This window comes from Piliocolobus tephrosceles, chromosome 7 (genome assembly GCF_002776525.5).
Source record: "Piliocolobus tephrosceles isolate RC106 chromosome 7, ASM277652v3, whole genome shotgun sequence".
Taxonomy (NCBI): domain Eukaryota; kingdom Metazoa; phylum Chordata; class Mammalia; order Primates; family Cercopithecidae; genus Piliocolobus; species Piliocolobus tephrosceles.
The window spans coordinates 73,063,808-73,076,375 of NC_045440.1; the positions used below are offsets into that span (position 1 = coordinate 73,063,808).

Below are 12,568 nucleotides of genomic sequence, written 5' to 3' on the forward strand. Positions count from 1 at the left end.
CACTCCAGCCTGGGTGACAAAGTAAGACTCCATCTCAAAAGAAATAAAAATCAAATTAATAGCATCCACCAAAATAGACTTATTTATAGTATATAACAAAGAAAAGCCTCAACTCACCTAACCTTAGTAGTATTTCCATGCATTCTTTGGAACCTGAAAATGCAGCTTGGTGAATAGGGAAACATCCCCATTTATTTGATTTACATGGCTTAGCTCCTTTTTTAAGCTGGAAGAAAAGACAGAATGAAAAATGACACCAGTTAAACCCCAAATCACAAGGGTCTATTTGTGTACCATTTAAGATGAGAATTTACGTACCTCTCCCATATCATTTTACTACTATACGTCTATGTAAAAGTACACAAAGAGCTTCATATGTTATGAAATCTAGGCAAGAAGGTAATTTTGAAGTAGACTGACATTCTGAAATAGAGATATTTTATATCTTCCAAAGAAGTAACAACGTAGACACAACAATATCAATCTTGATACCCCAGCAATAAAGTCAACACATTTTTCAATGGGATTAAAGAGATTTTTGAAGACGTTATCATGACTTCCATAACCATTTTCAGTTTCTTATGCAAATAAAGTGATATTTCCTAGATTCTTTTCCCTTTATTTATGCAAAATTAATAAATGAATGTGCCACTACTCTTGTTAAGCCATAATGAAATATTTTCACTAATGACGTTTCTTAAGTAAAAAGATGTTAGAAGAACTGAATGTTATACTACCTTTTTATGTAAACCAATCATTTTAAACTACCATTTTCTGTAAATCATTAGCCTTCAGTTTTAAATACCTCTAATTACTACAAAAAATGATTTTGAAAAAGTAGAAAAGTGTGAAGAATCCAATACCACCTGTAATCTCAGCTTTTAGAGGTAGTATCTGTTTACTTTATACATCATAGTCCAGAAATTTTACACACACACACATATATATATATATAATATCTATATGGAGAGAGAGAGTTCAGAAATTGAAGATGCACTTTGTAAAATCATATTGTTAAGTAAAAGCTTTTTGAACAATATTATCACACAGTATACACATAAATTAGACTTGCAAGGAAGCCAGACTTTAAAAATATATTGTTTTCTGTAGTATTTTCAATAATACTATTTATTTATTCCAATTTTGTTTTGGTTAATTTAAGGCTCTTTTCCTAAATTCTTGGTTTGAGAGTTACTTATTTTTATTTTCTTTATCATTTATTCTCTTTGTGGTCCAATCATGACAGCTTAGAGTATGTACCTGTTTCTAAGTCCATCTAGTAAAGGTGCTAAAACATATTTGTACGGCACATTTAAACATTAGGTAAATAGTTTTAAATTATTTAATTGTATTTTCTTATTCTGTGAGATAGTGAAGAGGCAAAATCAAGTGGTAAAAATACAGATGCTGGCCTGGATAACATGCAAGTAACTGAGGAATATTTGAAAACAGTCTATTTGCCGGCATTCTAACAGCATAATCAGATGGAGCACTGCCAGAAGCAGAAGGAAGTCATGTAGACAAGCATCTCCATCGCTTCACTGGACCATGCCAGGAAGCCTCACCAGAGACAAGGCTGGCTCTACTCTCAGGTATGTGGCTAAGAACCTTTGCCATTACATCACACAGGGCTCTGTTTTGAGACCCAATAACAGTGTCTTCAGGTCATGTGAGCTATGTTTCCTTTGATTTTTCTCTTACGGGCCAAATAAGTCTGCAACTGACTATATTCATCTTTCCTTTGACTATTCAGAAGCTCAGAATCATACATTTGATCCATCTTTATAACATTCAGGCCATTATACTTTGTATTTTGCATTCTATCTTGACCACCAGCTTCATCTCAACTTTTCCTGCCTATATTTTCTTTTCACTTTGATTTTCTCATAATTTTCTTTACTGCTTTACTATTAGTCTTCTATAAGCAATCTCAGATCCTCTTAAAGGGGGAGTACATACACAAAAACACATAGAACAACTTTTTTCTGACCTAGTTTTTGTATTTTATATTTTTCTAAGGAGAAAAACTTAAGAGCTTTTATAAATAATAATAATCCATGTTGTATTCATGAAAAGATAAAGAAAGCAGAAAGATATGACAAATATACAAACCAAAATCTGCAGTGCTTCACTATTATTTGTGGTGCACGCAATGATCACAGCTGTGTTTCCATTTTCTCCTTCCAAATTAATATCAATAGTTCTATGTTCAAGCAAGACCTGCAAAAAGGGGGGAATAATTGTCAACATTTTTGCAGATTTCCAAATAAGGTACTTGCCTTCCACTAGAGTTTCAGTTTTCAAATGCCAGTGACCATGTCTGTTTATCTTTTATTCATCCTTCTCTCACACAATCTGGCACAAAATCTTGCACATTGTGGGTACTAATTAACTTCCCCATTAGATGAAATAATCATGATTTCAATGTCACAACAATCAAGGCAATACTGAGTTCTGGAATTGTAAATAAAATAAGAATTATAGATACTAGTTATCATAGCTTCACTTAATACTTCCGACTTGTATTAAGTGAAATTATGTTAACTAATATTTTCAGGAAAATAAATGTGTGGAGCCATTAGAATGTGTCCATGGTGGAGGGGAAGAGCGGCAGGTAAGAAGGAAGAGAGTAAAAGAGAGAGAAAGAAGGAGGGAGGGAGAAAGGCAGGAAGGGATTTTTTTTTCTCTTCCAGTTATTTTTCTTTTACCTGGATTGCAAGAATTTTGGGAAATGTCAGTGGAAATTCTATTCTCTTTAGTAAAGAAAATAGAGTTTTGTATGGCATAACCCAATTAATTCAAACTTGCCCTGGAATGGAAACTTTCTCCACAATGTAAGAAATTAGCATCCTGATAAAATGGTGAAGTAATTTTTCTGATGAAATTTCATTGAAGACCTGTTACCTCCTCACCTGACTGCCATCTGATTACTGCCCAAGTGTCTATAGATCTTTGACTAGTCTTTCTTTTATATTCAATGTAACAAAATTATCTCATATAAACGTCTTATCACATCTTGAATTGGCCTACTAGAGGCTTTTCGTCTTGCAGAAAGACTATGATAAATGATGACACGTCCTTATAATTAAATAATGTTAAAAGAATTTATTAAATAAGCTGTTTCTTAAAAACTTTGACTTCTTTGAAAAAAGTATGCAAACTCCTACCAGAGCCTCTTGTTAACAGAACATATCCTTTGTGAGTGTCAGCAAAGAAATTAGATTTATTAATTAGCTCTGCTCATAAAAGAAAATTAAACTCAGTTTTTGGTACATAAGAATATGTGGAGAAATGATTGACGGATTAAGGGAAATGAGAACATAAGATTCCTTCCATGGACTTTAGGCACCATCACATTCTGTTCTTAAGAAGTTCTAGAGACATATGGAAAATAGCCCACCAAAGTCTACAAGAAGAGGCTTTTCTCTCTTTGCCCTCTTAGAATCACAGATCATAAATGTATAGCTGTGTTAAATTACATGTGGCAGGGATCCCAGAGAGAGCAACTAAACTGTGCAGCTACTTCAAATTCAGTCATGACCAGGCAAGTCTGGAAGGTTCGGAGGTGAGCCCTCCACAGGTCCCTTTGTTGAGAATCTGGAAAGCCCCATGGAAGGGTCAAACAACTGGATACTTTGAAGTAAAGCCCCAAGGACTAAGGCCTGCAGGTCACTGAGAAACAAAACCACCCCCTAATCCCCAGGCCAATGTGTCCCAGGGAATATTATGCCTACCATAAATCATTGTGCAAGAACTTGAAGGGATGCGTGGATGACAGTTTTTTACTTTACAACTATTATAGGCAGCAGAGGAAAGTTTGAGGGAAGGTCAGTGGAGCAGTCCATAGAGCAGCTTCTAAACTGGCAGGGGCTGGGTGGGTACAGGCTGGAACATGGGCATAACTGGGAGAGGCAGGTAGAGAAGATTGCTGTTTGCAAGCATGAAGGGAGACATTCCAAAACACCTTCTCTTCCTTCCATTCCTGTCATTTCTGGTGAGCCAGAGGAGTTTGAAAATATTTTTACACATAGTTGTGGTTGGTAAGACCAAGTAAAGGAGAGTCAGTTTTACTTAGAACTCTATTTTTCTGCTTGTTCTTGTGTCACCAGGAAAATTTGTTTTATGTCCATAACAAAGTTTATGAATCAGCTAGGAGCTTTATTTTCTATTTCTATGTGATACCTACCTTTCTGTATTAGTTGGTCTGGAGATTTCTGCTTTCTATTTAACAATAGTCATTCAACAGTTTTCTGCCTTCAGTTCCCAAACCACACTTTCAAGGCCAATATTAATTAAGTTAATAGGCATGTGTTCTTGAAAAGAGCCTTCAGAGGGAGCAAGAGCTCCATGAGGAAATATTTGATGTCTCTATGGGAGTCCCTGCAGTCACTAGTGACCCAATCCAGATGATATAGAAACAGCACTTGAGTCATGAATAATGAATAATGAACAAAAAATAACAGCTTGTTGCCAGAGGACTTTCTAGTAACATCTTCAGGGAGCCACCCTGACCCATCTCATAGGTACTGAGACTTCCGATCTCCCCTTCTCAGTCAGTCAGAACTCCCATTTACTCATTCGTTCATTCATTCATTCATTCATTCATTCAACAGCCATCATTTACCAGCACAGTGCTGAGGAATAAGAGACACTTGAATTAGTAAGACACAGCTCCTCCCTCAAGGATAATTAGCCAGTTGGGAAGAAAAGCACATGAACATTTGATTCCAATATCACATGTTAGAATTTTAATAGAGCCACATACAAGATACAGTAGAAAAGCAGAGAGTGGCTCTCTCCCACCTTTTATGCCAGACTTAAAGGAGCCAAAGTTTCAGAGGGCTGAGAGAAAGTTTTCTGGGCTAAAAGGAGCCTGAAACTCATGGAACTCTTTGGATATTGTTTCTACCAGAAAACTTATTATAAGTTCCAAATAGCCTTCCTTAGAAATGAATTTCTGGAACATGCTCCATTTGTAAATTTTATTCTTCATCCTTTAAGCATGTTTGTGTTCTAGGGTGTTTGAGAGACTCTGAGATGTAGTTTACAAACCACGGCCTAATTCTTACCCTTTAGCATTTTTCCAGGGTTTCCTCTATTTGACTGAACTTACTCTTACACCTTGAAAACCAATAAGATGTTTCCCAGTGGTATCCTTATGTCTTCTGCTAACTAATCTGTCTGACAGGCCATCCATTCTAATAAAAATAGCGAATCATAATTACGTTTTCCGTTTTCACTGAGTCTCTCATTACCTTCCTCCTTTTAATCATTAAAACACTCAGGTAAAAGTAACGAAGCCTAAACCTGAAAATATAAAGATGAAAACAAACTTCCTTGGTCTTGCAGTTTTACTTGTGGTGTGACATTAGGCAAGTTATTCAAATTCTTTTGGCACCTCAGTGTACTCAGCTATGAAATAAGAATTCTAGTAGAATTATTTCATAGTGGGTTTGCTTAGATGAGAATTTAATAAACAAACACACATAAAACTCTTACGAAAATGCCTGGTGAATAAGAACTATTCAATAAAGTCAGAACTAATCATCACCATCAGTTACTGAGAAGAAAAGCAAATGTAATAATTACATTTTGTTTGCCATGAAAGCTTAGAAGGTGCTCATCCTGGCGCAGGTAGGGAGAGTTGGATCTGGGTCCCAGCACCTGTATTGCCAGTCAGGCCCACTGGAGCCGGCCAGTAGCCTTACCTTCATCACCTCGTTGTGTGTGCCCTGCACAGCTAAGTGGAGGGGCGCCATCATGTTGAAGTTTCGGAGGTTTGGGTTTGCTCCTCTGCTGAGAAGAAACTTAACGCTTTCAATTTGGCTTTTTTCTACAGCACAATGCAGAGGGGTATTTCCATAATCATCCATTTCATTCAGCACTAGAAAAAGAAACCAAAATGTGGATTAAATTTTGCTTAGACTGTATTCAACACCTCCTGAGTGCCTATCCACTCCAAACGCAGTGCCAAGTGCAACTGACATCAGCTGCATCTTTTAATGGAAACTAAAAACACAGCTTCAGTTCTAATGAAACATTTAATGGGCACCTAGTGGGAATATATAGTAGCACGAGACTGACTTTATCAATTGAGTGAAATTTCTATGGGTAGCATTAATAAGAAATAGATGCTCCTATTGATACATGTTTTTATCTACATGAGTTTTGGGATTGTAATAAGATATTGGGATTATGTAAAAGCAAGAACCATGTCCCAGGCACTCTGCTAAGTTCACATGACCATTATTTCATTCAAGCCTCTAACAGCCTGCAAAGTAACACCATGACAAATGTTCAGAAGGAAGAAGATGTTGAGATCCAGAGAGGTTAAAAGTCTTGCCAACACCACAGAGCTAGTAAGGAAGTATGACAGTAACCACACTTCTCTGAATCTCAGCTTTCTTGTATTCAAACTTGGTAAAAAAAAAAAAAAAAAAAAATTGAAAAAGCATATATTCATATACCTACACACACACACACAGGAGGAGAGAGACAGAGAGAAAGAGAACGAGAGAGAGACAGAGAGAGAGACTCTGTGATGTTGCAATGTTACTGGGACAATAATATTAAATCATGTCTTTAAAGATCACAGCAGAGTGCCTGGCCCGTAGCAATGGTTCAAAAAATGTTAATGAGAAAAACAACACACCACTAACAAACCACAAGACTAGAATTTGAGCTTCAGACCCTGATGCCACAAGTGGTTTCCACGTATTTCTACGATAGGATATATGGCACTATGTACCCCGTGAGCTCAGCATATAAGTAATATGTCCTTTCATCCTGCAAAGTCCTATAGCTATTCTAAAATAGACATGGCTGACTGCTTTATCAACCTTGTAAATTGGTGGCAGTATATCTTTATGTCCAGGAAAGGAGAAAAAGTATTTGCTCAAAAATATGATTTGGGGACCATCTATGGTACATGGTACTTGGAACCATACAGCCATGTTTTCTGTTTCTCTCCTTTTTAAAATGTGTCTCTCCACCATTTCCTTTCATTCATCTAAGTGTTTCATTTGAAATCACACACACACACACACACACACACACACACATCTCTTGACCGTTTTGTCTGATTAAGAAGAATCACTCCATTCATCATTCCATTTGGCACCAAACTTAAACAGGGATCTATACTTACAAACAACCATTCAATAATTAAATAACTTGAATTTGGCTTTTATTCTCATCATTTTTCAGAAATTATTTTTATTTTTATAGAGGTCACTGGGGCCTTCTAATGTAGGGGCCTTATCTTGATCTCCTTCATACTTGATCTCTTTGTGGCAAGGGCTCCTTCTAACTCTTCTATCCCAGTAACTTCGCCCACGACATGTGTATTTTCACTGTCTTCATCTTTTTCTGGCTTTTGCTCTGCCATCTGTCTCTTGATGTTGGTATTCTACTCTTAGCTACCTTTGCTAGCAGTTTTGTGATCCCCTAAAGGATTTTCACACATTTCCACTGTCTCAGCAACTTCCTATGCAATCGTGCTCATGTAGGGCAGCCCCTTTCCTTCTGCATTTCTGTTGTGTGCTGGATATTTCCAAGTGGATGTCCCCTGGGCCTTTCAAACTCACTGTGACCAAATCTCACACTTTCGCACTCACTTCCTTTCTGTTTTCTCATATTCCTCCTTTTGGGGGATGATTATATTATTAGCCTAATCTCCTAAATTTAAGAATTTCAAAGTCAGTTCTAACTCCCTGCCCCTTTCTCTTCCCATTTACTCTGCTGTCGAGCACTATTGACTTTACACTCCAATATCTCTTGAACATCTCCCTGTCTCCTTTTTGTAGCCTCACAACCCTGGTGAACTCTTATTCTCTCTTTACTATCAAAATAGCTTTTTAGTTTGGCTTCCACTTCTAATCCATCTTCCTCAATATTAACAGAATTATCTTACATAGCAAAGGTCTTATCATACCACTTCACTGCCTTCATCTCTGTGGCATCTACCTCCTTCACTGTCTGCAGTTGAATTTCTTAAACAAGGTAGAGTGTACAAGTCTGGCACCTGGAAAACATCACTGTAGGAGTATGGTATACCTTCTTGAGGTGTCAATTTTATTTAATGATGATAATTTAAATATAAATTAACCTCAATGGAAATAGTATAAAAGAGTAAATAAAATGTACACGCATTCTTACAATTTATCTAAAAATTCAAATAAAGTCTGTGCTTGTTGTGGGGTGTCCTAGATCTCTGCAATATGCTTAGCTATATTTCAGTAGAAGAAGTTGAGGAGTGCTGGTGTATAGGAAAACTCACAATTCTAAGTGAAATATATAGGCTCTTTATAACTGGCACTAATTACCTTTAAAAATCACTTCATTCCATTCTTTCTAGTGAATTGAATGGGATGAATGATTTCCGGAAGATGCATTGTAATATTTTGTTACCTTCCAAAGAGGACTCTCTGGTGATCTTCTCCATTAGCTCAATTTGGCCTTCTGCTGCGGCATAATGCAAGAAGAAGGTGCCCATATCATCACATCTTTTTAATTTCTCTTGTTTATTACAGTTTTGTGATCCACATGCACTTCCTTCAAAAACCACCTAGAGGTATTTAAACACCGTTACACCAAACAAGCATATGCAAAATTTATGGCTATAACCATTTTATAGCCTGAAAGAACTTATTATTATCCAAAACTATCTATCATGTTTATAATGAGGTAAATTTTTTTGAAATACACAAAATGTTTACATACACAAAGAAGGTTTGAGAAAATGCCCCAAGATTGATCAATATACGAAATAAATTTTTTAATCCTGAACTAATTCATATATGCTTAGAAATGAAGGCCTTTCTTCCTCGTTGTGAAGGAAATGCAGAAATCTTCCCCAAACAAATAATTCAGATACTTGCTTTAATTCTACCTTTGACCATAACTAGTCACATACGCCACATAATATATGTCCAAACTCCAGTTTGTTATTTTAAGGATAACTAGAGCATTTCTCACTACTGAAAAGAAAAGCTATCAATGAAAATGAAGTATCAAGGTATTTAATGTATCTTTAATATAACTAAGAAAAGATTTAGAATATTAGGATTTATTCAGCAAACGTTAGGTTGGAATAATAAAACTTAATTTCTTAAATGTCTGAACTTTAGTTTTTGCTTCTGTTATTACAGAATAGTACCTAACAAGTCACTTTTCTATGGTAGTCTCTTAAATTGAGATGTGTTACTTTTTAACTAAAAAAATTCAATTCCATATAAGCTACATATAACTTTAGTGACTACAGGATATGACAATAAGCATCCAACCACTTCCAAATTTACACATATTCAGTAATAAATTTAAAATGGGCTTCTTGCAGAAATAGGGACTTTTTCCATGTCTTATCCTATCAAAGAAAGTGTTGACCTAAATCTATTTGGAAGCATTTTGGTACTTGAATTTGATATGCTCTTTGCGTAATAAAGGGATTATGCTGCCCACTCCCTAGTGCCAGAAAGAGCAATTTAGGATGTCTGTTCAGCGATGTGCTGTCAACACAAACCCAATTCCATACTCTTTAGAGGGAGTACTAGGTTCAGATGCTCACAAGGTACTATTGAATTCACAATGACAAAACAGCATCTAAATGCTTTACATGAGCATATCAGATGTACTAGATCATCTCAATCAGTACCTGACGTTGTCAGGCTTTGAAGAGATTTTTTAAAGTTCTGCAAGTAAGCCAAGGATGTCATTAGACAAAATATATATTCATTTAATGTAGTTTCATGTTGTCACAGGGTCACTTCAGATTCCTTTGGAATCTGAACTGCATGATTAGATTCAGAACATAATAGACTAGATCACTTATAGATAACCTAATTCTAACTAAACCTTTTAAAACAGAGATATCAAATACATCTTTTTTAGGTTGCTTTAATGAAATACATATAAGTAGCAATGTGGCCAAAAGGTTGGAAACTAAGGTGAGAGATAACAATTGGAAGGTCAAATGCTAAAGTATTCACTATCTTGAAAGAAAACAATTGGAAAAGGCTAAAAGCATCAGTCCAGTGGTTCTTTGTCCACATTTCTCATCTTGTAAGTTTTCTGTGATCCTTCAGTTTTGTTAGTGTTCCTGAGATACTGTGTATGTGCTGGAGAAAATATGTTATACAGCTTTTCTTTTAAATTAGGAAACCACCAAAAACCCTCTAGAGTTCAAAAAACCCTTCACAGTATTATATATGTTTCTTGGTAATGAGTACAACCACTGAGATTTTTACAAAATGATATGGAACTACCACAGCTAATGAAATAAAATATATAATCTCTCCATCTACAAACTAATGTAGCTTCTAAAAAGCTTTAAAAGCCTAAGTTGCTCTACATAGGCGATAAATCTAAATAAAGACAATTAGAAACATGAAGACAAATAATTTTGAGACTCGCAGCTAAGAAATCCTTCAGCAAATATCTCTAGAAAATAAAATCACATGGGTGATTTTAGAAATTTAAAATTTCTTCCTGTACCATATTAATTGTAAAGATACTATTCCAGTGGTTGAAATCTATTCATGACTCAGTTCTCTGGAGTAAGCCAAAAGGCCACAGTTATCATGCTAACATTAAGAAGGACAAAAAATGTCTGTGGCCAAACTGGACATGTCAACAGACTCACCTTAGGAGGCCTGGCTACTTGGTGTGTGTGATTAACTATACATGCCTGACTTACACACACAATTGGCAATAGTGCAAATTCCTGCAACCTATTTAGACAGCAATTTGTCAATTTTTACCAAAATTAAAGCTGTAAGTACCTCTTGACCCTGCTAGGACTTTAACATACAGACATATCCATAAAAGTACCAAGGGACAGACAGACAGAGAAGCCCCAGCTACACTCACAGACATACTCTGTCACATGTGTAATAGCAAAACAAAGCTATTTTGTTATATACAAAACAGCCTAAGTGTCCATCAGTGCAAGACTGGTTAAATAAATCATGATCTATTCATACAGTGGAATATTAAGAAGCTGGTAAAAACATGAGGTAAATCTACAAGTGCCGATTTGAAATATATTCTAAAATACATTTTGTGAGTAAATCAGAGTGGAGATCTGTGAGTTCATAACTTTGCAAATAAAACAAGATCTATTAGCATGTGTGTTTTTGTGTAAGCATTTTTTTTTTTTTAACCTGGAACATACATAAGAAACTGTTAACATGGTCTAACTGTCGAAAGAGATTTGTGATGAGGGTTTGGAGAGACCTTTTTAATGATGTCTCAACCTTTTAAAAGAGCCCCTTTCTCCTGCTGACAATCTGATGAAATCCAGTGGTGGACTCTGAGCACCCAACAGCCTTTATCCCTTAGACTATGCCATCAGGTAGTAGCTAGTGCTGCCTTTAGGTCCGAGAACCGCATAGGTAATATAAGTGCCCATCCTAGAGCCCCAGGCCAACCACCCGTCTTCAAAAGGTCACCTCCTCCACAGCGTTTCCTGAAGCCCCTACCCGCTGGAGCAGGAATTTGCCACTCCTGCCTCTGTTTTGTTGGGGACATGTTCTGCAACGCTTTATGTGCAGATAATTGGTTTCTCTGTTTCACTCTGTTAGAGCCGAAGGCTTGTCAACCCCCAAAACTCTTAAATAGTTATCCAGCGACTACCAGATACAGTCATTCGGCTGTTTGGTTCTAAACAAAATCTACGAAAAGGTCCAAGTGAAACGGCAACGGCACACATTCCAAATTGTCCTGATTTTAGGCAGCTGCCCAATCTTGTGCCAGATGATACAGGTACTTTTTGAGTAGGTTTCCCCGGACTACAGTAGCCAGTCCAGGAGCAAGAATTCGGTTGGACAAACAAGCAAAAAAAAAAAAAAAAAAAAAAAAATTGATAAAGCAGGCCCTGTGTGGGCGCGTCATTAGTGGGGTTTCCTCTTGGACTGTGAACATATCCCAAAGCTTGCAACCCCCTGGCCACTCCACGCTTTCTCCAAAGTGCCCGCAAGGAAACCTCGAGCTCACCCCCGCCCAGACGTCGGAACCCCTCCCGACCCGCGAGCGCCCAGGGTACCTTAAGCGTTTCCTTGCAATCGTCCGGCACATCCTCATAGACAACGCCCTGGGGCTCCTTCTTTTCTCCGGGGCGCCACATCTTCCTCAGGCTGCGCTTCATTGACCCCACCCCGGACGCCACCCGGTGCAGCTGCTCACCACGCGCGCGGGCACCTGAGGCGAGAGTGCGCTGTCAGCCAGCCAGGCGCTGGGTTCTGCGCGAGCTCGAGCTCTCCAGCGCTGCAGCTCACAGGCAGCGAAAAAGTCCCTCCGCGGGAGCGCTGGAGAACTTCTGGAAGGAGTTCTCAGTACCGCGCTACTTTTGTAGTGCAGGAAGCAGGCGGGGCGCGGAAAGGAGGTAGAAACCCAGACCTCCTTCGCAAAGAGGGCGGCGGCGCCGCGTCTGCCTTGGACTCGCCGCTGCAGGGACAAAGTGACTCGCCCGTCCCGCTGTCCTGCAGCTGCAGCAGCGCGCTCCCAGAGTCAAGCGTGTCAGGTCGGGGTGGATGCAGGGAATTTGTTAAAATAAACACACTAAGAGCCCCCT

The 12,568-nt window shown here is 37.8% G+C and overlaps 1 protein-coding gene across 1 annotated transcript in view; it reads right to left on the reverse strand.

Moving 5' to 3' along the window:
• TRPA1 (transient receptor potential cation channel subfamily A member 1) overlaps positions 1-12,317 on the reverse strand; it is a 54,126-nt gene extending 41,809 nt beyond the window's left edge. The window contains exons 1-5 of the mRNA XM_023184046.3: positions 12,041-12,317; positions 8,410-8,566; positions 5,709-5,884; positions 2,113-2,220; positions 118-226 (exon numbers count right to left, since the gene is read on the reverse strand). Coding sequence (XP_023039814.2) covers positions 118-226; positions 2,113-2,220; positions 5,709-5,884; positions 8,410-8,566; positions 12,041-12,142 — 652 coding nt within the window. The 5' untranslated portion in view covers positions 12,143-12,317. The remainder of the gene's footprint in view (positions 1-117; positions 227-2,112; positions 2,221-5,708; positions 5,885-8,409; positions 8,567-12,040) is intronic.
• Between the last annotated feature and the right edge of the window lie 251 nt (positions 12,318-12,568).